At 46.4% G+C, this 24061-nt stretch overlaps 1 protein-coding gene across 1 annotated transcript; it reads right to left on the bottom strand.

Annotated features, from left to right (window-relative positions):
* Positions 1–3719: 3719 nt before the first annotated feature.
* SCIMP (SLP adaptor and CSK interacting membrane protein) lies at positions 3720–23750 on the bottom strand. Its single transcript, XM_036896194.2, has 5 exons — positions 23097–23750; positions 12329–12452; positions 10770–10833; positions 8253–8326; positions 3720–6455 (listed from the first exon to the last, which is right to left on the bottom strand). The coding sequence occupies exons 2-5, from the start codon at positions 12438–12440 to the stop codon at positions 6247–6249; spliced, it is 459 nt and encodes a 152-aa protein (XP_036752089.1). The 5' UTR covers positions 12441–12452; positions 23097–23750; the 3' UTR covers positions 3720–6246.
* Between the last annotated feature and the right edge of the window lie 311 nt (positions 23751–24061).

Consider the following 24061-nt stretch of genomic DNA (forward strand, 5'->3'; position numbering starts at 1 on the left):
GACACCTACTCATTCATGCATTCATTTGAAAAATATTTTTTAAACACCGTGTACAGTCACTAACCTAATTATGAATAAGTAGGGTGAACGTATAATTCACCATCCAAACCAGGACAGTGAAAAGGGGTGCTGGTAATAATTATAACAAGACATCAAACCAAAGTCAAAACTGTCCTGGGCAAATGTGAATGTAGAATCACCCTAAGACATAATCTTAACCTGCAAGGGTCCCAATATCTCATGGGGAGGAGAGATGTGTAACCACAAGATGTGGATAACTATTCGCTGTTGTAAGTGCAAGAGAAATGCTGGGGAGGGTGTCCCTGGCCCAGTGAGGAAAGCCCTCTCTGAGAAAGCAATGCCCTAGCTGGGTGCTGTGGGGTGAGTCGCAGTTTATCAGGTGGAGAAGGAGGGTCATGGTGTTCCCAGTGGAAAGAAGAGACTATGCAAAGCCTCAGCACCATGCTATTGCTCTGGGGTTGCTTCCAGTGGTTTCCCACTGTCAGAGTGTGCAGTGGGGGAAGAGGTGGTGCTGAAATGAGGGAAGCACGTTATCAGGGCCTTGCAGGGTGTTCTGAGGAGTGTGGGTTTTATCCTTACGGGCATAAAAGAGCCATTGAAGGATTTTTTTTTTTCCTGGATAATTATTTTTTATTGAAGGGTAGTTGACACACAGTATTACATTAGTTTCAGGTGTACAACACAGTGATTCAACATTTATATACATGATAATTCTAGGTACCAGCTATCACCATACCAAGTTGTTACGATATTTTAACTATATTCCTTATGCTATACATTACATCCCGGTTACTTATTTATTTTACAATTGGAAGTGTGTACTTTTTTTTTTTTTTTTTGGTGAGGTCATCTCTCATATTTATTGATCAAATGGTTGTTAACAACAATAAAATTCTGTATAGGGGCGTCAATGCTCAATGCACAATCATTAATCCACCCCAAGCCTAATTTTCGTCAGTCTCCAATCTTCTGAAGCATAACAAACAAGTTCTTACATGGAGAACAAATTCTTACATAGTGAATAAGTTACATGGGGAACAGTACAAGGGCAGTCATCACAGAAGCTTTCGGTTTTGTTCATGCATTATGCACTATAAACAGTCAGTTCAAATATGAATATTCATTTGATTTTTATACTTGATTTATATGTGGATACCACATTTCTCTCTTTATTATTATTATTTTTAATAAAATGCTGAAGTGGTAGGTAGATATGAGATAAAGGTAGAAAACATAGTTTAGTGTTGTAAGAGAGCAAATGTAGATGATCAGGTGTGTGCCTGTAGACTATGTGTTAATCCGAGCTAGACAAGTGCAATAAAACATCCACGTATGCAGAAGATTTCTCTCAGAACAGGAGGGGGGAGGTTCTAAGCCTCACCTCTGCTGATCCCCATTTTCTCACCTGATGGCCCCCCTGCGACTGTGCCTGTCTTAGGTTGTTCCTCCCTTGAGGAATCTTACCCGTCTCTGGCTAACCAGTCATCTTCCGGGGCCATATAGGGAAATGTTAAATTGGTAAGTGAGAGAGAAGCCTTATTGTTTGAAAAGGTTAGCTTTTTACTTCTTTGCATATTTATGCCCTGTGTCTTCTATGCCCAGCATTTGTCCCATTGAAGGATTTTAAGCAAGGCCACAACCTAATCAGATTTGTGTTTTAGGAAATTCACTCTGACAGCAAGTCGGAGATGGATTAGAGGAAAGAACAGTCAAGAGGCTTTTGGATTAAGCTGGATGAAAGATGATAGGGCCACAATTAGGCAGTGATGGTGGGGGTGGGCCTTAAGGGGCAGAGTTGAAAGCATTTAAATAGCAGCTCATGTAACTAAAATAATCCAGAGGGAACATGAAGCATGGCTGCACACAGGGGCTCAAACAATGCCTTTAGGATCTGTCCTAGCTCAGTGTCATTTGTAACAGATTCTCACTGGGAATTTATATGCCCTCAGCTGCAAATGCAGTGGGAAGGAACACCTGCTCCAGTCCTCAAAGCATCAGCCAGTCACTGTAGCCAAGGGAATGAGAATATCATTGGCCAGGCTGAGTCACATGCTCTAGCCCTGAGTTGGGGATGAGGCCCTCACAAATTGCACTGACTGAGAGAGGAGAAAGAAGTGGATCCAACAGGAAAATCAGGGGCTTTGGCTGCAAAGAGTGGCATACATACAGGGAAAGGAAGAACAAGCTTCCCCCACAGAGGCAGAGCTGGGCTGGTCTCCAGGATGTTGCTCTGACTGCTGCCTCTTGGCAGCTCTGGAGAGGGCCACAGGTCAAGGTCAGGAAGGGTTATAATCAGGCAAGGTCCGTAGTCAGAAGGGGGTCTTATACTCTTTCTCTCAATTTCCATAGAGGAAGAGAATCCCTTTCTCTTCCCATGAGGAGGAGGGAGGGGCTAACTTGACTGAACTGAGTCTAAGACATTCTTTCAGAGTATAGATGGAGTTATTTGGACTCAAAAGGGAGAACAGGATCCGACCCCTCTCAACCCATGTGCAGCTACTCTTCCATTTTCTCTTCCCAGGAAGGGGATAAGCATGTGATGTGAAGCTGGCCCTGCAGACCCAGATCTGCTTTTACTTAGAGTGATAACAAGGAAGTCTATTTTTATCCCAGGCTGGAAGTGCAGACTCTACAGCCTTCTTGTCTTTGGGTGCATCTCAAGGTAAGATGCAGGCATTACTATACTTCCCTGATGGCAAAGCCCACCTGCAGCCATAAGGGCTGAAAATGCCCACTGTTGACTCCCCAGCCTTTCCTATAGCGGGTCATGTAAACCAATCCAGGCCAATGAGACATTAGGAAAAGTTGCTGGATATTTCTGGGAAAGATTTTCCTCCCTAATAAAAAGAGCAACATGGAGGAAAATGCCCCCTTTGTTCCTAACTTTGAATGTTATCATGTGAGGATATGATGCTTGGAGCTATGGCAGCTACCTTGCCACCATGAGGGTAAAATTAAGACAAAGAAAAGTCAGCCCATACTCCTGAATCTTAGAGATGCTGAACTATGGGGTGCTTGCCTCTAGACTTCTCAGTTTGTGAGGTCATAAATTCCTCATTGTCTAAGTTACCTTTAGGTGGATATCCTGTTCCTTGTAGCCTAAAGCATACTAACTGATACACATGATTTGTAAAATTTGTTGCTGGTAATACAAGAGCATTTCCTGAAAACAATCTCATTTGTATCACAAAGATCAGACTGTTAACTATTTGTGAGATGGGGGCAGGGATGGGGACAGAACCCTCAGGAAGACCCACATCATTGAAGAGATGTTTCAGAGATGAGGGCTCACTAACAGGACCGAGACAGGCCCGACAGGCAGGAGGGGAGCCAAGAGATGGCGGTGTCCCAGAAACCAAGGAGGAGTTAACATTTACCCATCATTTGCTTTTGTGTTCTTTTCATACACAATAATAATAGTACACACAGCAGTATAACTCTTTTTGGGTTCTTGGTCTTCCTCCACACACCACCAGACAATTCTTGAACATCAGCAGGGTATCCAGGAACTCAATTCTGATGCTATCTGCCCGGAGACAGCATTAGATTCCCCAGGTTAAGTGCTCTGTCCCACAAGACATCCCACTCCAGGGGCTAGTCACAAACCCCAGGGAGTTCCCTGTGCTTCTGACCTACCAGCTGCAGATTGGAGGTTCCCACGACCTCCCCCTTAGGTTTGATTAATTTGCTAGAGAGACTTACAGAACTCAGGAAAACACTTATATTTACCAGTTTAATAAAGGATACGAGTTACAGCTAGATGAAGAGATATGTAGGGCAGGGCCCCAAATAAAGGAGCTTCTATCCTCCTGGAGCTTGGGGCCTGGTTTGGTGGCAGGTGGACACGTTCTGGTTCCCCAAGCATGGAAGCTCTCTCTGACAGAGAAGCAGGACTCAAAATAGAGGGATACGCTCTTCTCATGAGTCTTTGTAAGGGCTTCATTGCATAGTCATGATTGACTAAATCATTAGCCATTGGCTGATTCAACCTCTAGCTCGAAACCCTTGGGTGGGATCCAAAAGTGTCTCAGCAACATGACAAGACACCCATTTCACCTTCAAGGCTCTGAAGTGTTTTCAGGAACTGTGGATGAAGACCAGATATACCTGGGAACAATATATTTGATCATCTGAATGACTAAATATGTATTTCTTATAACTCATTTTATCAAAGTCCACCCCCTGGTCTTCAAACATGGATTCCTTACAGCAAAATGATCATGCCCGTCGCAGATTGGTGGTTACATCTGGCATGGCATTTATTCAATGGATAGAAGAATAGTGCCAGTGCAAATAGGCATGACATTTGGAGAAGCCAGTGTGGGCTGGGGACAGATTTAACAAGACAACTCATTTGTCCTATAAAGTCATTACAAATGTTTTTAAATTGGTCCAGTTCATCAACAAGTCTTATGATCAGAGTGTCTCCCAGAGTGATGTCACTCAGGTTTGCAGGCTGCCATTCAACCCTGTCAGGTTCCAGAAGCAGAAGCAGTCTTGGAAAACATATAGCTTCACCCTTCTGGCATCTGGTCTGCTTTTACTAAGAGAAAATATTATTCTCCTGCTCTGAGCTTCTCTTGAGGTATTAATACAATGTTGGATTTCCCTTGCATCACCCACTTATTCATCCCTTTACCCTTGGCTGTAATTTCTCCTTCTCAGACATTTTCCCCTGTAAAAGGGACATGGACATCAGGTTCGGCTACTGTGTGGGTCCAGATTGCTGGCAGCGATACTAGTCTGGCAAGTGCCTCCCCCTCAGCTTTGAACTTTGGTGATGGATGTGGATGGTTTACAGAACATTTTTAAGAGGAAAGCATATGTGTGAAACAGTTCTACCCTCCGCTTATTAGTTGTTTTTTTCTCTCTAATTTTGGGAAATGAGTCCTCTCTTTGACTTGTGGAATACTAGAGTTCCATCAGGCCATAGTTAGAGAACCAGTGGCCTAAAATAAGGAGGTGCCAACAGGAAGCTGGAAGTCTCCATGGAGCCTAGAAAGAGCGAAGCCAAGAGAACGCACGTATCCCCAGTGGGGCAGCAGTGGGTGAGGAAGGAGGCCTGAATGGGAGGGAACACCCTTCCCATTTCATGAGGAACTCGGTCCAGGGGTCTGTGCCGGCTGAGTGGTCCCTAGTGCTCTCCCTGCTCATTCCCCAGGTTTCCTGGGAATTGCTTGGAAAGTTGTCTTGTGGTTCTGGTTACAAAGCATCAGGTCCTAGGGCTCTAGCAGATCACTGCGAAGGTATGGAGGGGACTCAGGAGCCTACAAAGCTGACTTGGGCTGGGCGACAAGGGCCCTTGTCTAAAGGACAGCAGATGTTTGGACCCCTCAGCAGCGGCAGCTTGTTGGCTGCAGGTCATCGCAGTGCAGTTTCTGCTTCCCAGCTGCTCAGGGATCTGGAAGGCAGGGGTTTGGTGCTGTTTGCTTAGAACTTTAAGGGAAGAAGCAGTAATGATAATTATGGAGGGGGCATTAAGCCCCCTGACCTCTCATTTTGAAGCTGCTATTTCATCACCCTTTCTTTCCTCTTCCCCATGACTTTTTTTGGGGAAACACACTTTTCCTGTAGCTCCCCCAGCACATGCATTGCAAAATGATGCCTCTGCATCAACTCTGTCCTTTGTTAATTGCTCTGGTGCAACTGGGAAGCACAGAAAAACCTGGGTGAGCACTTGAATTCCTATGGTCGGTCTGGTCAATGTCACAGAGAGGCACTGGGGGTGGGGTGTGTGTAGGTGGGGAGGGTTCACAAGAACAAAAAGCTCTCCTCTCCTCGAACTCACAAGGCATGATGCACTGGTTTGCGCACAAGAGCGCTCAGCTGTGACTACCAACAAAAGCCCCTGAATGCAGGAGGTGGTGGGGGCTGTGCAGGCGTGCTGGGTGTGGGAGCCTGGGAGGCCCCCCCAGACACCAAGGTTTAAGATCCCTTAGAACCATACCAATAAGGAAGGAAAGGGGGATGAGTGCTGAGAACTGAGTGCTCGCTCGCTCTTGGTGGGAGCCCTGGAGCCAGAGGTCCTCCCTGGAGAGCATCCCCTCCTTGAGAGGTCAAGGCCTGCCTCCTCTGGGTCTCCAGGGCTGAGCATGGGCTTTCCTCTGGCTGCATTCGTTTGATCGCTGATGCTTCTTTGCCTGAGGGTCAGAAAGTGCTTACAGGACATTTCCACTGACTTTTGGGACCCAGATCCCTCCTGAAGTTCACCCATTCTTGATTGTTTTAAAATAAACTGTGTGAACCCTCTTCAGCTTGCCACAAAGCAGAGACAGTTGTTTCGAAATGATGCTTTTCCATATCTTCTGGGATTTCCACATCATCATAGTCATCTTCAGGCTCAATATAGCTTGGGATGGAAAGTGTCTTCTTTTTTTGGACTTTATTTACGATTGAGTACGTAGCTGGTGGCGGACTTGGGGTTTCCTGTGGGGCTAGAATACACAAAAGGGTTCTTAAATGCAGTTATGTGTTTATGTAGCTTTGACCCAGGGGCTCAGCATGATTGTCATGGGTTTTGGTGATGTTCCCACTTCCTGGTGGACCAGCACCCCATTTGACAGAGGAAACTGATACACAGACATGACAGTCTCAGGATCACCCCAGTGAGTCAATGGCATGTATTGGTCAGACATCTTGACTTCCATGTCCCTTTGTGTAGGACTGCACGGCAGTGGCAGCGATGAGCCAGAAGCTGAGACAAGAAACTGACTAGAGCTAGTAGCCGACTGAGTAGTGCTGTGTTTACACATCCTAATTCTCATAAGGAAGTGATACAAACCCTATTTCCTTTTTGGCATATCCCTCACAATGACTTATACTGTTTTCCAGAACTCTCCATGACTGGTCATGTATGAATCTGTCTGCTAAGAAGGAAGGGACAGTGATGTTTTCAAAAGGTGGGATTAGTGGAGAATGGGTCCATAGGAAAAGGACTAAGGTGGCTCAGGGCAGGATGATGAGACAGCTTCTTTCTGCTTCCAATGGGACTGGAGCTGCCTCTGCCACAACCTCCTCTTTTCCTAAGAGGACCTGAAAACCTGCCACCACTTTGCTTCCTGCAGAGCTCTGCAGTTAGATCCTAGTTCATGTTCCAGGCTCCAGCAGTCACTGGCTGTGTGACCATGAGTAAGTCACTTAACTTCTCTGTGCCTCAGTGTCCTCATCTGTAAAAGGGAATAATATGCACCTGCCTCACAGAGTTGTTGGGAGGAATCAATGAGATCATTCCTGTAAAGTAGCTAGCATGGGGTGGGTTCAAGAAATGTTACTTAATATTAGTTATCCATTCAATCAAAACATTTTTATTAATTATCTTTCAAGCTGCAGGCACTGTTCTTAATGGGTAAACAGTGGTGAACCTGGAGTTTATATTCTAGTGGAGAAAACAGATAATAAATTAAGTAAGACAATCTCAGAAAATTGCCTTAAGTTTCATAAAGAAAACGAGCAGGATTACTTTAGACAGGGTGGTCAGGAACGGACTCTTTGAGGGATTGACATCTGAGCTGACACCTGAAGGGTGGAAGCCAGTTATGTGAAATGCTTAGGGAGAACAATCCAGTCAAGGGAGCCAGAAAAATTTTCTGATAGGAAATGGGAGAGGCCCAGTGACAACCCCAAATTATTTTTTTCTTATGCTCCAAGCTGGGATATCGCTATGAATTTACACATTGAATATCAGCAGTATTGGTCAGCCCCCTTTAAACTTCATTGTCTCTTTTAAATAGGATGCTGCCATCTGTAAATCCTATTGCTATGGACTGAATATTTGTGACCCCTGAAATTCATATGTTGCATATCTAACCCCCCAGGGTGTCTGTTTTTGGAGATGGGACCTCTAAGGAGGTAATTAAGGGTATAAAAAGGTCAAAAGGGTGGGGCCCTGATCCCATAAGATTAGTGTCCTTATAAGAAGAGACGCCAGAGAGCTCTCTCTCTCTTCCCTGCCCCCTACCACCTCCCACCCCACGCACACACAGAGGAAAGGCCACGTGAGGGCCCAGCAAAAAGGCAGCCATCTGTCAGCCAGGAAAAGAGCCCTTGTTAGAAACCAAACTGGCTGACATCTTGACCTTGGATTTTTAGCTTCCAGAACTGTGAGAAAATTGATTTTTTTAAAATTTAAGCCACCTTATCTATGGTACTTTGTGTAGGCAGCCTGAGCTGACTAAGACATTTAGATAAATTGTTATCCTACCCTGAATGAAATATTGGCAAAATATACTTACAGTTGTGTTCTGGAGAAAGCAAACCCCTGGGTGGCAAAGGGGGTAACTGAACTGGTGATTGATTAATAACATTCCTGGAGGGAGAGAAAAAGGAAGTCAGTGTTCGGTGCTGCCCACACCTGCTGTCCGCAGATTTCAAGGAAAACATCAAATAACATGTGCAGGGCTGAACATTCGAATTTTGGTCTCTAAAAATCGCATCCCATTTGTAACTGGTGCTCGAAAGCAACCATCTCCTCTAGTTCAGGGAGCAGCTGAACTGGAGGGAAGAGAGTTGAAGCACTGCAATTTAGAGCATGAAGCACACCTCCCTTTGCTCACCTGAGCTGTGTGAGGAGGGGGAGGTGCCACCAGGTGTCCTCCTAAAGCTAAACGTACACACATGGTGTGACAACAGCCCCACTCCTGGAACTCCCATAGGAACTCCATCCTACCAAAACGCTTGCAGATGTTCATCAAAAGACATGCACTAGAACGTTCATTGCACCACTATTCATAATAGCCCCCAACTGGACACTCCCCAGTTGCCCATCAACAGTAGAAAGGATAAATTCACCATGGTGTACCCCCATAGTGGGACCCTCTACAGTGGGGGAATGAGCACTCTACCAGCACATACAGTGAATTCTCACAAAAAATGTTGAGCAAAAGAAACCAAACACCGAATGATACATACTGTGCAAATCCATTTATGTAAAGCATAAGGCCAAGAATAAATGAACCTATACTATTTTAAATAGTGGTTATCTTGAGGTGTAATGGCTGAGAGGGAATATAAGGTGTCAAAGTCCTGGTGATTTTGCTTCTTGACCTGGGGACCAGCTATCTGGGTCTGTTCAGATTGTGGAAGTTGGCTGAGTTGTACTCTTTCCAGGTGCACCTTTCCGTATTCCTGTCATACTTCAATAAGACATTTTAACACAAACACAGACTCCAAGAAAGCCTCTGTCCTTAGGCTCTCAGTCCCTCCTGTATACTCTGATTTCCAAACCGGTTCTAAATTCTTCTGAGCCAAGTTTTGGCCTCCTTTAATGTGGTGAAATCCACCTGGGGATGCATGAGCATTTTTAGATGGTTTGGATGAGTGGAGAAGGGGAACCAGCAAGAGTGTCGTCAGCGGCCTCTCTGCACCCCTCTGTGGCTATCCCACAAGAGAAGGGAAATTTATCTGACTGTGGAAAGGCTAGCTTCTCCCACTTTCTCCTCCAGAACTGTCTTGACTGCAGACAGCATATACTCTGTTTAGGCCTTTGCCATCAGAAACAGGGGCCGCGCTCTGAGGGAGACCCGTGATGTTCTCCAGAGCTGCCTGTGCGGACAGTTTTGGCTGGTACTGAATTAGGAAATGCACTTGCCCATGGAGAAGAGCCACATGCTGCAATGCCAGTTTTATTCTCAATATAATGTCACCTAAGTGCATGACACTTTTATCTTACTCCTTGAGGGGATCAGAACTGGTGGAGGAGAGATCTGTTATTTGCTGGGTCCCCCTATCCCCAAAAATGTCATTTCAGGAAAGCATAGATTTTGTGGCAGATAATACAGTTTCAAAGAAAGGATTGGCCCTTGACCAGGTCCTGGGAGATAACCTAGAAGCTCTTGGAATATCCTGCCTGATAAGAGTATTTTTGTATACCGGGGGCCTTGCAGCAGCCAGATAGTTTATGCTAACAAGGTGATTGATGGTAAATGTCTGCTGGGTTTGTCCGGGGCCCTGGTGGTGCTCTATCAGCATGGCCTCTGGAGGGGGTGGAGACTGAGTAGCTGAAATAGGTCATGCGGGCGCTCCATGCCTATAAAACTGACCTCCAGTAAAACCCTAGAAACCAAGGCTTGAGGGAGTGCATCTGATTGGTGATACTTTGCATATGCTGCCACACATCGAGGTTGGGAGAATTAAGTGCTGTCTTCAGTTCCACTGGGAGGACAACTGGATGTGTGAGCCTGGTCTTTCCTGGACTCCATCCTTGGCGCCTTTTCCCTTTGCTGAGTTTAATCTGTATCCTTTTGCTGTGATAACCCATAACTGAATATAATAGCTTTTCTGCATCCTGTGAATCCTTCTAGTGGATCATCAAGCCCAGAGATGGTTTTGGAGACCCCCGCACCCAGATAGTAATCACAAAGCCCAAATGTGTCACAAAATATAGAAGTGCAGCGCATGACCTATTTTTGTGCAGCACAATAGCTGTTAGAGGGCTCTACTTGTAAACCATCTAAAGCAGGCTAGCCCTAACCCTGAGGGGTGGGTCCAGAACGCAGAGCCTGGCCTGTGACCTCTATCAAACTAGGTGGGAAGAGGAGGACTTGGAGAGCAGAGAGGGCCAGATGGTGCCCTGCACCCCAAAGCCCTGAGACCTCTCCCCTTAAAGGAGGGAGATCTGGCAGGCATGACATTTCACTGGTGGCCCAAGAAAATGGGTGTGAAAGTCAAACCAGTGCGGCAGCATAGGTGCGGAGTGGAAGTGAAGAGGCAGTTCTCAAAATTAAAAAGCAGAAGGATTTCACCCCACTTACTCATACATTTTTTCTTCCTCACTTTGCTTTTGTTTCAAGGGCTTGGCAACGTCCCACTTCTTGCCTAAGGAAACAAATACGCTAAGTCAGTTAGGAAGAAATAGCAAAGGCTCTGATTTTAGAGGTTAGAGGCCCTCAGAGACCATGCGGGTTCTGGACATTTGGAAGAACCACCAAGGGGAAATGGGCTTTGGGACATAGAGCTAATAAGCGGGAAAGCCAGAATGGAAGCAGGCCGTCTGACCACAGAGCCTTCTGCTAATGCAAAGAGGGCAGGACCATGCTGCCTGGTAGGTAGTTGGCCTGGTTCATAGTTGGCATTCAGTAATATTGGTCAAATAACCAAACGTGTGGTTGGGAGGCACTGGGATAAGGAATGAGAAAAGCAGCTTGCAAACTGTGATGAGCTAGACACATAGATTATTATTAATTATAATCTGCCTGATAACTGAAGTGGGTCAAGATAAAAGAGAATAGGTAAAGGTTTTGTTCAGGATCATGCTTTTGTCCACATCTAAAAATGAAACATGTTTTAAGAAGGCAATAGAGGACTATAGGGGCTATGATACACTTTTTGTATTAAAGAAACTACCCTCGAGAGGTAAAGGGGAAGAACATTGAATGGAAAGTCCAGTGGACCAACTTCTGGTCCGAACTCTGCCACCAGCTCCTATGAGACCACCCAAGGCTTTGCCTCTCTCTGAACCTTAATTTTCTCATCTCTAAGAGGAGCTTGAGAAGAATGACAAAAAGGACTCACTTCTTGTGCAGCCCTGACCTTCCAGCACAGGCTGAGCAGGATTCTGAGGCTGTGTTCACATAGAACAGGAAGGCAGTGCCCTTGTCACTGACGGACGCCTGCCCAGGTCGCCCCAGGGGAAGGTGGCTTAACCACCCCCAGGTGTCCTCCAGGCTTAGGCCATTATGTAAAGGGATAGGATCTCAAGACAACACACCACAGAATCAAGGATTTCATGTCTTTGGAGATGAATAGTGAAGTGGAAACCCACTTGTAGATAATCTAAAATTAGTGTTAATCCTCCACAAAGCTGCTTATTTATGACCGAGGATGCCAAGAACCTCTGGCCAAGGTGAATATAATACTGGATAATTCAGAGTTTGATCTCACGTGGGTAGACTTGATGGCCAAACATGTTGATCATGGATCAAGTCCATGTTTCATGCCTCAAGAAGGTTTGTTTTTAAAACCACTTTATCGAGGTATGATTGACATACCAAGAGCTGTGTGATGAGCAGCCACATTAGCAAGAAAAAGCACGGTGTGCCTTGAAACAGATTCTGCTTTCACCCAAACTTTTGGGGCTGGAAGAGTTCCTGGAGATTACTTCTTCCTTCACTGATGCAGATGGGGAAACTGAGGCCCAGAGAAATAAGTTAGTGGCAGGGCTAGGATTCAACCCTACAATGCATGTTGCTTAATCCGAAGTTCAGCCTCTACAGGCCCAGACTGGCAGTCTTGCCCTAAAGGAGCCCTAATGCTCTGAGAAGCACCCTCCCTCTTCCCCTCCCTGCACCTGCCCAGGGGAGACGGTCATTACCTTGTCTAAGCAGGCACCCACAGACGCAGTATAGGATGAGGCCCAGGCCCACGGAAACGACGACGATGGCCACAGCCAAGATGATCCAGAAATTGTCCCTCCACCAACCCATTGCTGTGGAATCCTGAGAAGAATGGGGAGACAGGAATGAGGCGAGTGTGGACGGCACCCTGGGGTGGGGGCGATCACCTGCTCAGGGATCAGGCAGGCACTGGTCTGCAGCCCAGCCCTGCCCGTTAGCAGCTGCGAGACCTCAGGCAAGTCACGTAACCTTCACTGAGAGGCACTGTTCTCATCTCCAACGTGGGAGCAGTGCCATCTACTGCTTCACAGGAGATGATGAGGATCAGACGTCTGTTCCTACTGGGTACTGTAGCGACGGTGGACGCGATCACCACTCTTTGTTCATTGTCAAACATACAGCAGGAGGGAGAATCACCATTTAAAGCAATAGCTGGCTGCAGTTTGTATATCAAAGGGGTGACATATACTTAACTCATAACAGGGGAGATAGAATTTTGAGAGCTTTTTCTGGGGGGGATGCTAGGGGTTAGAAAAATACCTTGACAGGTCTCTGAGTGAAACATGGTGAGAAGGGAGAAGGTGAAGAGGCAAGCAGACTGTGTTAGCTGCAGGACAAAAGTAACAGGAATGGTGGGTCGGAGAGTCTGGGAAGAGGAGAGGGGGACGGAGAGCAAGAAGAAAGTAGATCTTAAATGTTCTCACCACAAAAAAGACATGGCAACTGTGTGATGCGATAGGCATGTTATGTTGCCTAAAGCTATGGTGGTGATGATTTTGCAATATATAAGTGTATGAAATTCAAACATTAAACGTACACAAAGTTATGTCAATTATATCTTGATAAAGCCAGGAAAAAAAGAAAAAAGGGAAAAGGAATGAGAAAAGGGAAGAAAAGGAAAAGGAAAGAAAAAAACAAAGAAAAGCAGGGAGTTGGAGCATCATTACAAAGTCCCCACTGTAAATATGACCTAAATTGGACACTAAAGTAAAAATGACCCTTGAAGCCTAAAGTAAAAATGATCCTTGAAACATCCTGGCATATCTTGGTTATCTGAGAATCAATATCCTCTGTCATCATTTAGCCGATGGAAACCTCCACGTACGTTCATGTAGAGCCATTTCCAGTTCACGCTTTTGAGTAATAGTAATGATATCAACAGGGACCCAGGCAGGTGGCCCAGCAATGGGGCAAAATTAGGCTGCTGCTAAAGCCATTGTTACTACAAAGCCCTAACTTGGTTTACTAGTCAAACAGGTGTTTGTATTACTGGCATAGTGTCTTCATTTATTAAATTGTTGTATTAGATTTGATTTTGAGTTCTAAATCAGTGAAGTTTTGACTTGATCAAATAAAATGTTCTTTGGCTATTAATAAAATCTATGTAGCAAAGTCATGTGTATCTGGCACTCTTTGGTACACCTCATTCCTCAGCTTACTTTTTTGCTAAACATCATGTTTTGTCATTTTTCCATGTTGGTAGATGTGCTGTGATTTACTCTCAAGAGAGTGAAGTGTCCGCTACCTGGGATATCTCATCCCCCAGGCATGTACTCAAGTAAGGTTTTGTTGCAAATCACTTCTCAGGATGCACAACAGAAAGCAGTAGGAGAAGAAGAATGAAGAGAAAAAGAAAAAACATGGAGACTGGAAATGTGGCTCTCAGTGGGGCTGTAAAATTTGATTTTGCAGGGCCCAGTGAGGTCACAGGGCACCAGACTTAAGAAGATGCCACATATCAGAGGGTGGCCTCTTGGTTCAACAGACCTAGATTGGAATATCACCTTCTTTAGCTCTGGAGAACTGGATAGATAGTTAGGTGGCTGGAGGATGGATGGATGGATGGATGGATGGATGGATGGATGGATGGATAAATAGAATTTTCTTCTCTCCATTTTCTAATTCTCTAGTCTCTTATTCAAATGTGGTTCTTTGTCTAGTTTTCCTCTCATATTTTCTCTTTGTGTTTTTGTTTTACTCTTGAAGGCTTTCTTCAAAAAGCAACACAACACTTTCTAGAGCTACAGAAGTAAATACCAGGACACAAGAGTTAAAGGCTGCTGAGTCTGAGAAGCATGATGGGGGGAAGGCTGGAAGTGGGAAGACAGGGCTGTAGCTTTGCACTATAAACCCTCTGAATTACTGGATTTTTTAACTACTTGCATTTACATTGATAACATTGAAAAAGAGTCAATCAATCACATAGTGTAGCTTGTAGGCAAAGCTACTGCTCAGATTTCACATCCAAAGAAATTTCATTCTCATCAGATTCCTGGGGAAGAAGGAGGAAATAGAATGATGTCATAAAATGAAACTCTGGGTCACTTTTCAGAACTACGCAGAGTGTTAAGTATTTTTCCATTTTGTTCTTGTGAATGGAATGGGTTGGATGTGCCATTAGATGTCTCCAGTGTGTTCGGAGCCCCAAGCAGTCTGCAAAGCCTTCCCTTCTCCCACCCTATTGCCTCCTCACCATCACACCCGCTTCCAGCCGGGGAACTGAGGCTGAGGTGGGGTGTGTTGCTCTATGTCACAAGGCCTTCCTCCATGGATGCTAATCACGGTGCCCCCAAGACATCAGGGAAAGGCCAGATGGGGTTCAGGATAGCTTACATTAAAAGAAGCATTGCTGGGTTGTGATGTGGTGGTGTGAGGGCCCAAGGGTGACCTAGAATGAATGAGCAGGGCTCACAGTTGATAATAAAAGCCCCAGATACCCCACATCCTGAGAGCGGAGGAACAGCACCCTTCCCTAGGACTGCTGAGAGATGCCTTTTCAACAGAACCAAGAAGAGCTTGGCTTTTTGGGAGAGAGAAGCTTTTGGTTTTGCTACATATTACTTTTACTAGTAGCTGAAGAACATTCTATTTGATCAAGCCAAAGAGAATCACATTCCACTCCCAGTTGGATGTCCTCTGGACTACCAGGCTCGTTTAATGGCCAGGGTGCCACCAGAGAGGGAAGAGGGAGAGATGGTGGGCAGTCCAGCCAGGGGGGAGGATACGATGGCTGCATGATCAAGTTCAGGTGCTAGAAAGGTAGGGAAGCTGAATCCCACCTGTGTTGGCAGGCCTGGAGTAGGTAAGACTATGGGGTGCATGGCTCCTGAGAGCTACTGAAGTGTGGGGCAAAGAAGGGTTTTCAGGAGAGGATACTGTCCTGCCACGAGTATCAGCCTGAGGATGAGTCAGCTCTCTCAAGGGACCACAAGCGTCGAGTCTCCACCCAACTCCACCAACTAGATCGGCAGGAACGGCCCACTGGGGAACAGTCCTGTCTGTCCTCCTCAATCCAAGGCCAGGTAAGCGAGTGCAGGGAAGGGGTGCTGAGGGAGCCAAACCCCCCCCTGCACCTCACCGCCTCACTCACTGGGGCAAAGGAGGGAGCTCTGAGAGGAAGATAAGGCTGATGATTTTAATGAGCATGACTACATTTTTTAAACCAAAATGAGCCTGCATAGTATTCAAAAGTACTTGAGAGTTTTGAAATCAGACTGAACTATCATTGGGGAGATCACTTCACACTGGAACAAGGGGGAGGCCGGACTGAGGTGTCGTTAGGAGCTAAGTGTGTGTGTTCCTAGGGCTGCTCGGCCAGTGACCATGACCACCACCGTGTTTTCTCAGGGTTCTGGAGGCCAGAAGCCCAGCATGATGTCACTGGGCTAAAGTCAAAGTGTGAGCAGGCCCTTCTGGAGGTGTCCCTGAAGAAGCCATTTCTTTCCACCTTCTGGAGGCCACTCATGTTCCTTGGCTCCTGGCCCCTCCTCCAGCCTCGAAGCCAGCAGTTTTACCTCCTCAGACAGTTCTCTGAACTCACTGCCCCTCTGGCCTCCTCTTCTGCTTCCCTCTCCCACTTACGGGGACTCTGTGATTGCCTTGGTCCCACCGGGTAATCCAGGATCATCTCGCCATCTCCCGGCCAGCTGGTTAGCAACCTGAATGCCACCTGCAAACTTAGGTCCCCTTTGCCATGTAATCGGACATACTCACTGGTTCCTGAGTTTGGGATGTGGGACGTCCTCGGGTGGGTGGGGTCGCCATGCAAACCACTTCATGCTCATATCTCCACAAGATGAGACCCTAGTTAAAGTGGTTTCTGTGGGTTTATATGTTAAAAAATTTTAACGTTGCTTGCTATTGATGTCCCAGAAAATAAAGGGGGAAAAAGCGAGTGATGGTTCTGCCATCTTCTGGTGGGCAGGTGCCGCATCAGGCCCGAGGTTGCTGACCCAGTCAGAAAGCAGCAAGTACCTGCCACAGCGCTGGGGACTGACATGGGTCTCTATTTCAGAGAGAGAAAATCTTTGTTTTCAAGTCTGAGGACATAGGAAGTTTCTAAAGGCAGGACTCAGACTCAAAGGTAAGGCCAGGCCCTGAGAGCCAGGTGGGTGCTCAGGGTCCAGGAAAGACCAGAATAGGAGAGGAGCCAACGACCAGTGACCATAGGTCAGCAGGTCCTGGGTTGGGGGCACAGTTACAGGTGTGGGGTCCCATCTACCAGGAGGAGCCAGACAGCCACAGAGCCAGACCTCAGTTCCTGCCACCTGGGGAAGCATTTGGTGGACACATGGAACAGAAGAGCCAGAGGAAGTGTGGGCCCCCCCTTTGGTTATCAGTCATTGGGTACCGTGGGAGTGTCAGGACCAGGCCAAGAACTTGAGGAATACTGAAAGTTCCCAACCTGGGGAGCTGGAAGAGCTGCCTCAGTTTGTACCACCTCAGAGACTGATTTAACCCATCTGGGCTGGGGCCTGGCCGCTGCAGGTTTGTTTTAATAAACTTCTCCAGATGATTCTAATGGGAGGCCAAGGTTGAGTCCCAGGGATATACATGTTATCATTTAATCCTCATTACTACCTTGGCAAGGGGCTATTATTACCCCCATGTTACAGTTGAAGAAATAGAACTTGGAGAGATTACGCCATTTTTGAAGGTAATGCAGCTAGTAATTGACTAAGCTAAGAGTGGTCTAAGAGAACTCTTAGATGCCAGAGTTCATGTGCTTTTTATTCTGCTTGGCTGACATGAAGCTAGCAATGTTTCTTTTCATAACAGAACTGAAAGCAGAACCCTTGTTCAAGAACTTCCAGTATTGGCAAGACCTCAGCCTTTAGCTGTGACTTGTTTCACATAATGAGAACCACAATATGAAAATGCCCTTCAGAAAAGTAACATGTACTGTGGGCTAACTTTACTACAGGTCCCAAGTACTGTACATGTTCCACCTCATTTAATCCTCACTACGGCTCTATGAGGCAGCTTGTGATTATTACCCCATTTGCAGAGAAGAAAACAGAGGCTTAGAAGCGTTCAGTAACTTGCCCAAGGTTGCAGAGCTAGTAAGTGGAAAAATCAGAAACCACACCCATGTCTTTGTGACTCTAAGGCCCTAACTTGTGATCACCAAGCCAGGGTTTTGGGAAATGTATTAAACGCGGATACGAGGGTCTTATATCCCTACTCACTCCCAGTCCTGACCTGTAGGTTTGGCTTGAGTCTTGGGTATCAGCATTTTTAATAAGCACTCCCGGTGGTTCTCAGCCTCAGGGAGGAGCCCTGCATTGGGCTGATGAGGAACCGGGAGGCTTGCTCCCTGCAACAGTCACAGGGGCAGTGGCAGTAGGTGGGTGGAGTGAAGGGCACTATGAAGACTCCTTGAACCCCAAACACCTTTCCTGTTTGCTTGTCACAGGGCCTGCTGTTCCATCAAGTCATTTCTCTCCAGAGCAAAGTGTCACACTTGCTCTTCTTCCCACTTCCTGTCCATTTAAACTCATTTGTGGATGTGTTCGACAAGGAGGGAGAGAAACTGATTTTTACTAGGGTGTGAATGACTTCACTGGAGCCTCAGGATTTATTCCCTAGGGCACTGACAGGAGCAGGGGCTTCCTGGAATCTTGTCCAAAATCCTTAGAGGACAGTCATAACTGAATACACTGTTTCCAGTAGGTAGAACATCATCTGGAACACAGCAGGTGCTCATACACATCTGTGAATGTGTGAGCGAATGAGGGCTGCCTGGCTTCCTTCCTCTGCTCCTGTGGACTTCCCCTCTAATGATGCAGGGTGGTGGACAGTTTGGGTCCAGGTCTGAAATCCAGGCACTGCGCCTTTCAATTCTAAAGCCACCTCATCTGGGCACAACCTTGGACAGGCTCCCTACTTTCCATCTGGCATGTGCTGCTGGCGTTAAACAGGCTGGCAGAGAAGCAGAGGCCGCACCAGTGTTGAGGGTGGAGTGGCAGCTTTGTGGGCTGCTCCCCTTTCCTCTAGTAACCTAAGACATCCTCCTCTGCGAGCCTATGGAAATTCTGAGTGATGTCAGGTCTGGAGAGCAGCTAAAGGCAGCCACCATCCCAGTCTCAACTCTCACTTCCCCAAAAGGCATTTCCGGGGACTCAGTGACAGAAAGCACACCCACACCCCAAAACTGAGAATTCCAGGGACTGTGGGTTTATTCAGCACTTGCTTTTTTCTGACCAAGATCCTCAGAGTCAGAAATACAGTTGACACTGTGACAGCCACAATATATTTCCATAAATTATACAAGTTTCATAAAACATTTCATGACACATGATGCACTCCAATATTTCCTCACCTATTACAGCCAGTCTGTGAAAAGAAGTACTGAGTGTAAACCCTTATGTTTCTTTCAAGACTCACTAATGGTCGTGTCTGGTATATTGAGAAGCTTGAGTTTTTCTCATGAAAAATAAACGATCTGAAATAACCATGAGTCCTAAAAGGTGTGAGTAGAATGCATGTGTGTATGTGTTGGGGGGGGGAATTGGCGTTTCAGGAAGTTGGAGGTGGGAGAAACCTCAAAAAGGTCTCTGTAGGGAGAGGCAGGTTTGCAAGCAGTTCAGCAGGAAGCTGGAAGACCTGGATTTGAGTCCAGATCCTTGCCCTCTGCCTTAAGGGCTTTGTGGCCTTAGACACAAATCTCCTTACCTGAGGTCTGCACTGTCCAAGACCGCAGCCACTGGCCCCATGAGGCTATTTACTGAGCACTTTCTAGGTGGCTAGTTAGAGCTAAGATGTGCTCCAAGTGTGAAGTGCACACTGGATTTCAAAGACTTAGTATAGAAAGAAGAATAGACAAGACCTCATTAATAAATGCTTATATTGATTATATGTTAAAATTATAATATTTTGGATAGATTGGGCTATGTTAAATGTATCATTAAAACCGATTTTAGCTTTTTTTCCCCTCTTTTTAATCCCCCCCACCCCCAGTTGAAGTTTTTCCCCCTCTGCCTTGCTCATCCTCAGAGTCTTAGGATCAACTGTCTGGGCATGTGTTATTACTGATGTCAGCTCAAAAAGTGGAAAACTATGTAAAAATAGAATGGAATTCAACAGAATAATGGATAAATATGCTGCTATATTCATACAATGAAATGCTACCCAGAAATTTTAAAAAATGAATTCCTGATACACACAACATAGATCAATCCTGAAAACATTATGTTAAGTGAGAGAAGCCAGATGTAAAAGGCACAAATCTGTATGCATTTCTTTATGTGAAGTTCAAGAACAGACTAAACTACTCTGTTGCAGTCGAAATCAGGAAATGCCCCCAAAATGGGGCAGGAAAGGTTTGCTTGGAAAGGGGCACAAAGGAGCTTCCTGTGGTGTTGGGAATAGTCTACATCTCTATTTGGGTGGTGGTTAAAGAGTATATACAGTTGTCAAATGTAGTGAACTGTGCATTTAAGACCGATGCATTTTACTGGTATCAATTACATCTCATCGAAAAATTGAAAAGATAGAATGAGTTGCCTTAAAAATATTTAGCTGGCTGGCTAGGGAATGAAGGTTGCTGGTAGGAACTGGAGACGGTTGAATTCCTCTGGGCATTGGGCGGTAGGATTTGGAGTTCTGGGGGAGAAGGCATGGGAGGAAGGGAGCCAGCTGGATGGTTCAAAAGAAGCAACTGGTGGTAGGAGCTTGGCAGTGGAATGGCCAACAACATTTTAAGAACAGGGCTGTATTATGTTCATTTGGCAGATGTTTGCACTGCAGCATCAGAAACCTCTCTTGTGGCCCCCACCCAGTCTTTTCAGTAATGCCTAGTGCATCTTCCAGTGCTCCAGTCAGCAGCTTTGTTTGGGTGCAAGAAAGCGGCTGGGTTTCCCCTGAGTCAGAGCAGGAGGGAATAGACACAGACTGACCTGAGAGCCCTGATGATGTGATAAGCTCACCCACAGAGCCCGGAGCCAGTGCAAACCGTGGGAGAGAGGTGGCCTCCTGGGGGCCCACCAAAGCCTCGGAAAGGGCTTTGGACTTCCAACAGGACACAAATGAGGGTTTGAGCTGCTCTCAGCCTAGATCCCAGGGGCCTGGGGGACTGTAGGCAACACTTAGGCTGCACTTCAAGTCAGCATGAGTAGTTCTTGCCTGAATTCACCTCTGGTTCCCAGACTGTTCCCACCCATGTTCCCACCTGAGCTCCTCACTGATGTCAACACTCAACGTGGTCATGTGGATAGTTGATAGGTGGCAACTGAAAACCCAAAGAAAGGGCAACATAATTAAAAGGAAGCCAACCTCTCTTCTCCTTCCCTGTCTTCCTGCCTCTGTGAAACGCTGACTATGGTTCCTAGAGAACTAAGAGGAGAGGGTGGAACTGAACATGCCCTTTCTGGCCCTGCAGAGCCACGCAGATGGCACATGCTTCCTTCAGTGTAGTAGCTTATCACGTCCTCATAGCTGTCAGGTTAATCTTGCATCACATCTATTTCATTTCCAGGACTCGACTGTTCCTACATGCTCACCCATCCTACTTTATTGTTCCCCTGGCATATTTGTCTGCCCACAGTTAGAAACTACATCTATTGGCAAGCAAAAATGAAAAAATAATGACAAAATCCTGCTCTGGCAAAGTTATGATAAAACAGATCTTCCTCCCATGGCCAACAGTGGTCAAGAGCAGTATGCATTGATTTTTTAAAATCTTTTTGAAAATAAGTGGGTACATTTTTAAATTGGTCATATCCTTTGATTCTATAATATCATTTCTAGAATTATAGCCTAAGAAGTAACCCAAAGGAAGTAAAACCTAAATGTATAAATATGTTAACCTTAGTATAGATAAACAGGGAAAAAGACATGTTAACCTTAGTATAGATAAACAGATAAACTTAGCAAACAGTGGGGGACTGGGGAAGAAAATTCCAGAAGGGCCACTTGATAGGATAGGATACAGCAATTGAGTGATAGGAAGAAAAGATCATGAGAGGACTATTGGGAAACCACATGAAATGAAAAAAGCAGATTACAACACTGGTCTATGCTACAGCCAGATTGTCACATAACATTGCTCAAGTTTGTGGCTGGAGAAAACTGGGAGAAAACGCAGAAAGATGATTTTGATTTTTTAGTGGGTGAGACTAGGATCCTTCTCTCTTTCTCTACCATCCAGCTTTGCAGTGAAGCATAAAATAAACACATTTTCAAAAATATAGGTATTGCATCTTAAATGAGCTTCTGCTCCCCCTCCCACACAGGTTGCTCTGCTATTGTCTCTGAGATGTTCAGTGTTATGTGTTCACCCTCAGCAGAACCTTCCAGAGTTGCAGACTATTCAAGCCTCCTAGCAAGTTTATCCCAGGGTTTCTGCCTCCCAGCACTCCTTCCTTGGGTCCAGCCAAGTTGCCTCTTGCTGTTGCTTACTTTTGTTATTTGTCTGGTTCTAAGAATGTGGAGGAAAGCTCAAAACCTGCCAGTGGGGGGCTCTCTGGCCATCACACTGGTTTTATAAGGGGGCAGAGGGAACCAGGGATGCTTGAAGTTTGTATTTTTATTTCCAGAATGTATTCACATCAAAATAAAGCAACAAAAACTTCTCAGAATAGCTAAAATAGCTGGAAAAAAAAAAAAACAACTAGAAGGCAAAACACCAAACTCTACCACAGTTGTGGTGAGATGGTGGAATTTGAGGTATTGTTTCCCCTCTTTTTCTGCGGTTTTCAACTTTTTAGAGGGTGAAAAAAGATTCCAAAACATAAAAAGAAGCTCTCAGGCCCTGTCTTCTCCAGGCCCAGTAATCTTCACTTTCGATGCTACCTCAGAGGACCACATGGGCAAAGGGGGCCAGGAAAGGGAGTGGCTTGAGGGACAAACGATGCATGACAAGGTGAAGTGGAAACAACAAAGTCAAACCCAGGTCTCCCCTGTACTAATTTTCCAGAGGGCAAGAGCCTGGCTCTGTCAACATCTGACCCAGCCCAACACACCTGGATCCTGAGTCCTTCAGAAGACAGGCTGCCTTGCAAAGCCCTGAACACCAGAGACGCAGCAACAAAGACACCAAAGCTGGCGGTGTTCTAGGGTTTTCTTCCAAGGGCTCTAAGATGTAGCCCGGCGTTCACACAGCCACTGCCTCGACCCCCCACCCCCAGACCTGTTGGTGTCTGCTCATGAATCGAATCAATTATCAACGGTCACCATTGGAATCCAGAAAGCGGTCACAACCCCCTTACAGTTCACACAGCTCGTTCCCAGTCCTATGTCTCTTCAACCTGAGAGGTAGGTTTCTTCATTGTGCCATCATACATGCAAGAAAATGGAGGCCCAGGGAGGTGAATGGTTCTGAGGTCACCCAGCCAGTGCCCGGCAGAGTGGATTCTTCAAGGCCAGTGGTTCTCTAACTCTACCCAGAGGTCGGACCAAGGCCACAGGCCACAATCCCCAGCCCACACCCAGGTGGTCACTCGCAGGGACACATGTCCAGGTACTTACCTGGGCTGCAAGGCATCCAGATGCGAGCCGCTGAGAGGACAGCAGTGCTCTGAGTGCCTGTGGCTCAGGCGTGGCTGAAGAGAGGCCTTCATCGCCCACGGGCCTCCCGCCCACCTCAGGGCAGTGAGTGCAGCCTGACCGCACTTCCCCTTTCTGCTCAACCTGCCTGCACTGTCACCAGGCACCCAACCTCTTTTCCCAGGAAGGTGACTACTCAAGACTTTCCTGGAGCCGGAATCTTCTGCCTCTTGTGCTCAGGGCCGACCAGAGGTCCATCCCAGGGTGGAGGGGTCAGGCCCTGGGGTGGAGACTTGGCACTGTGTAGGATGACAGGGGTGTCCCCACAGACGAGCCTGCCCTGAGCATTCCTGGATGTGGCAGCCTGGAGCTCCAGAAGAACGGCAGGACTGACTCCTACCCAGAAACAGGCCTGGGGAAGAACCTGGACTCAAGTGTGGCAGACATGTTGTCCCACAAGAAGAGCAGCTCTTGAAAACCCCAGGAACCCTGGAAGTGCTGGCCCAGCTGCTCAGGGAGGTGAGGGACAGGCTCCTGTTTCTATGGTGTGTGGCCGGCTGCATCAAGAAATGGGGCCAGCCGCTCAGTCGGACTTGAGTTGGGTCTCTCCCAGAAACACCATGAGACATTTCCCAGCAAGGCTCACAGCCTCTTAAAATGGGGGCTGTGGGATGGGGTGGGTTTGGGAGGGGGAGCCAATCAACCATTTTGTTGAGTTGGCTGTTCCGGCTGAAGTGAGCTGTCAGATCAGTAAAAATAACCAAACTGGTGTGCTCTATGACTGCCTGGAGCAAACAAGTTCTCATGGTTCTCAGTAATGATGGTGATTGATACTCTGGGATGTCTGGTAAATGTTTACCAACTGGCTCCCAGGAAACAAAAAGATTCCTGATTTGTAGTGCTTGCTAATATTGATGATGTAAATACTCCCACCATGGCCAACTTGG

The sequence above is a fragment of the Manis pentadactyla genome, chromosome 4 (genome assembly GCF_030020395.1).
Source record: "Manis pentadactyla isolate mManPen7 chromosome 4, mManPen7.hap1, whole genome shotgun sequence".
In the NCBI taxonomy this organism is placed as follows: Eukaryota; Metazoa; Chordata; class Mammalia; order Pholidota; family Manidae; genus Manis; species Manis pentadactyla.

Coding starts and splice junctions, on each gene's coding strand:
- SCIMP (XM_036896194.2), bottom strand. CDS start 12,440: ATGGGTTGGTGGAGGGACAATTTCTGGATCATCTTGGCTGTGGCCATC. Junction 10,834..12,328: donor TGGGTGCCTGCTTAGACAAG/GTAATGACCGTC, acceptor TTGTTTCCTTAG/GCAAGAAGTGGGACGTTGCC. Junction 8,327..10,769: donor GAGGAAGAAAAAATGTATGA/GTAAGTGGGGTG, acceptor CTCTCCCTCCAG/GAATGTTATTAATCAATCAC.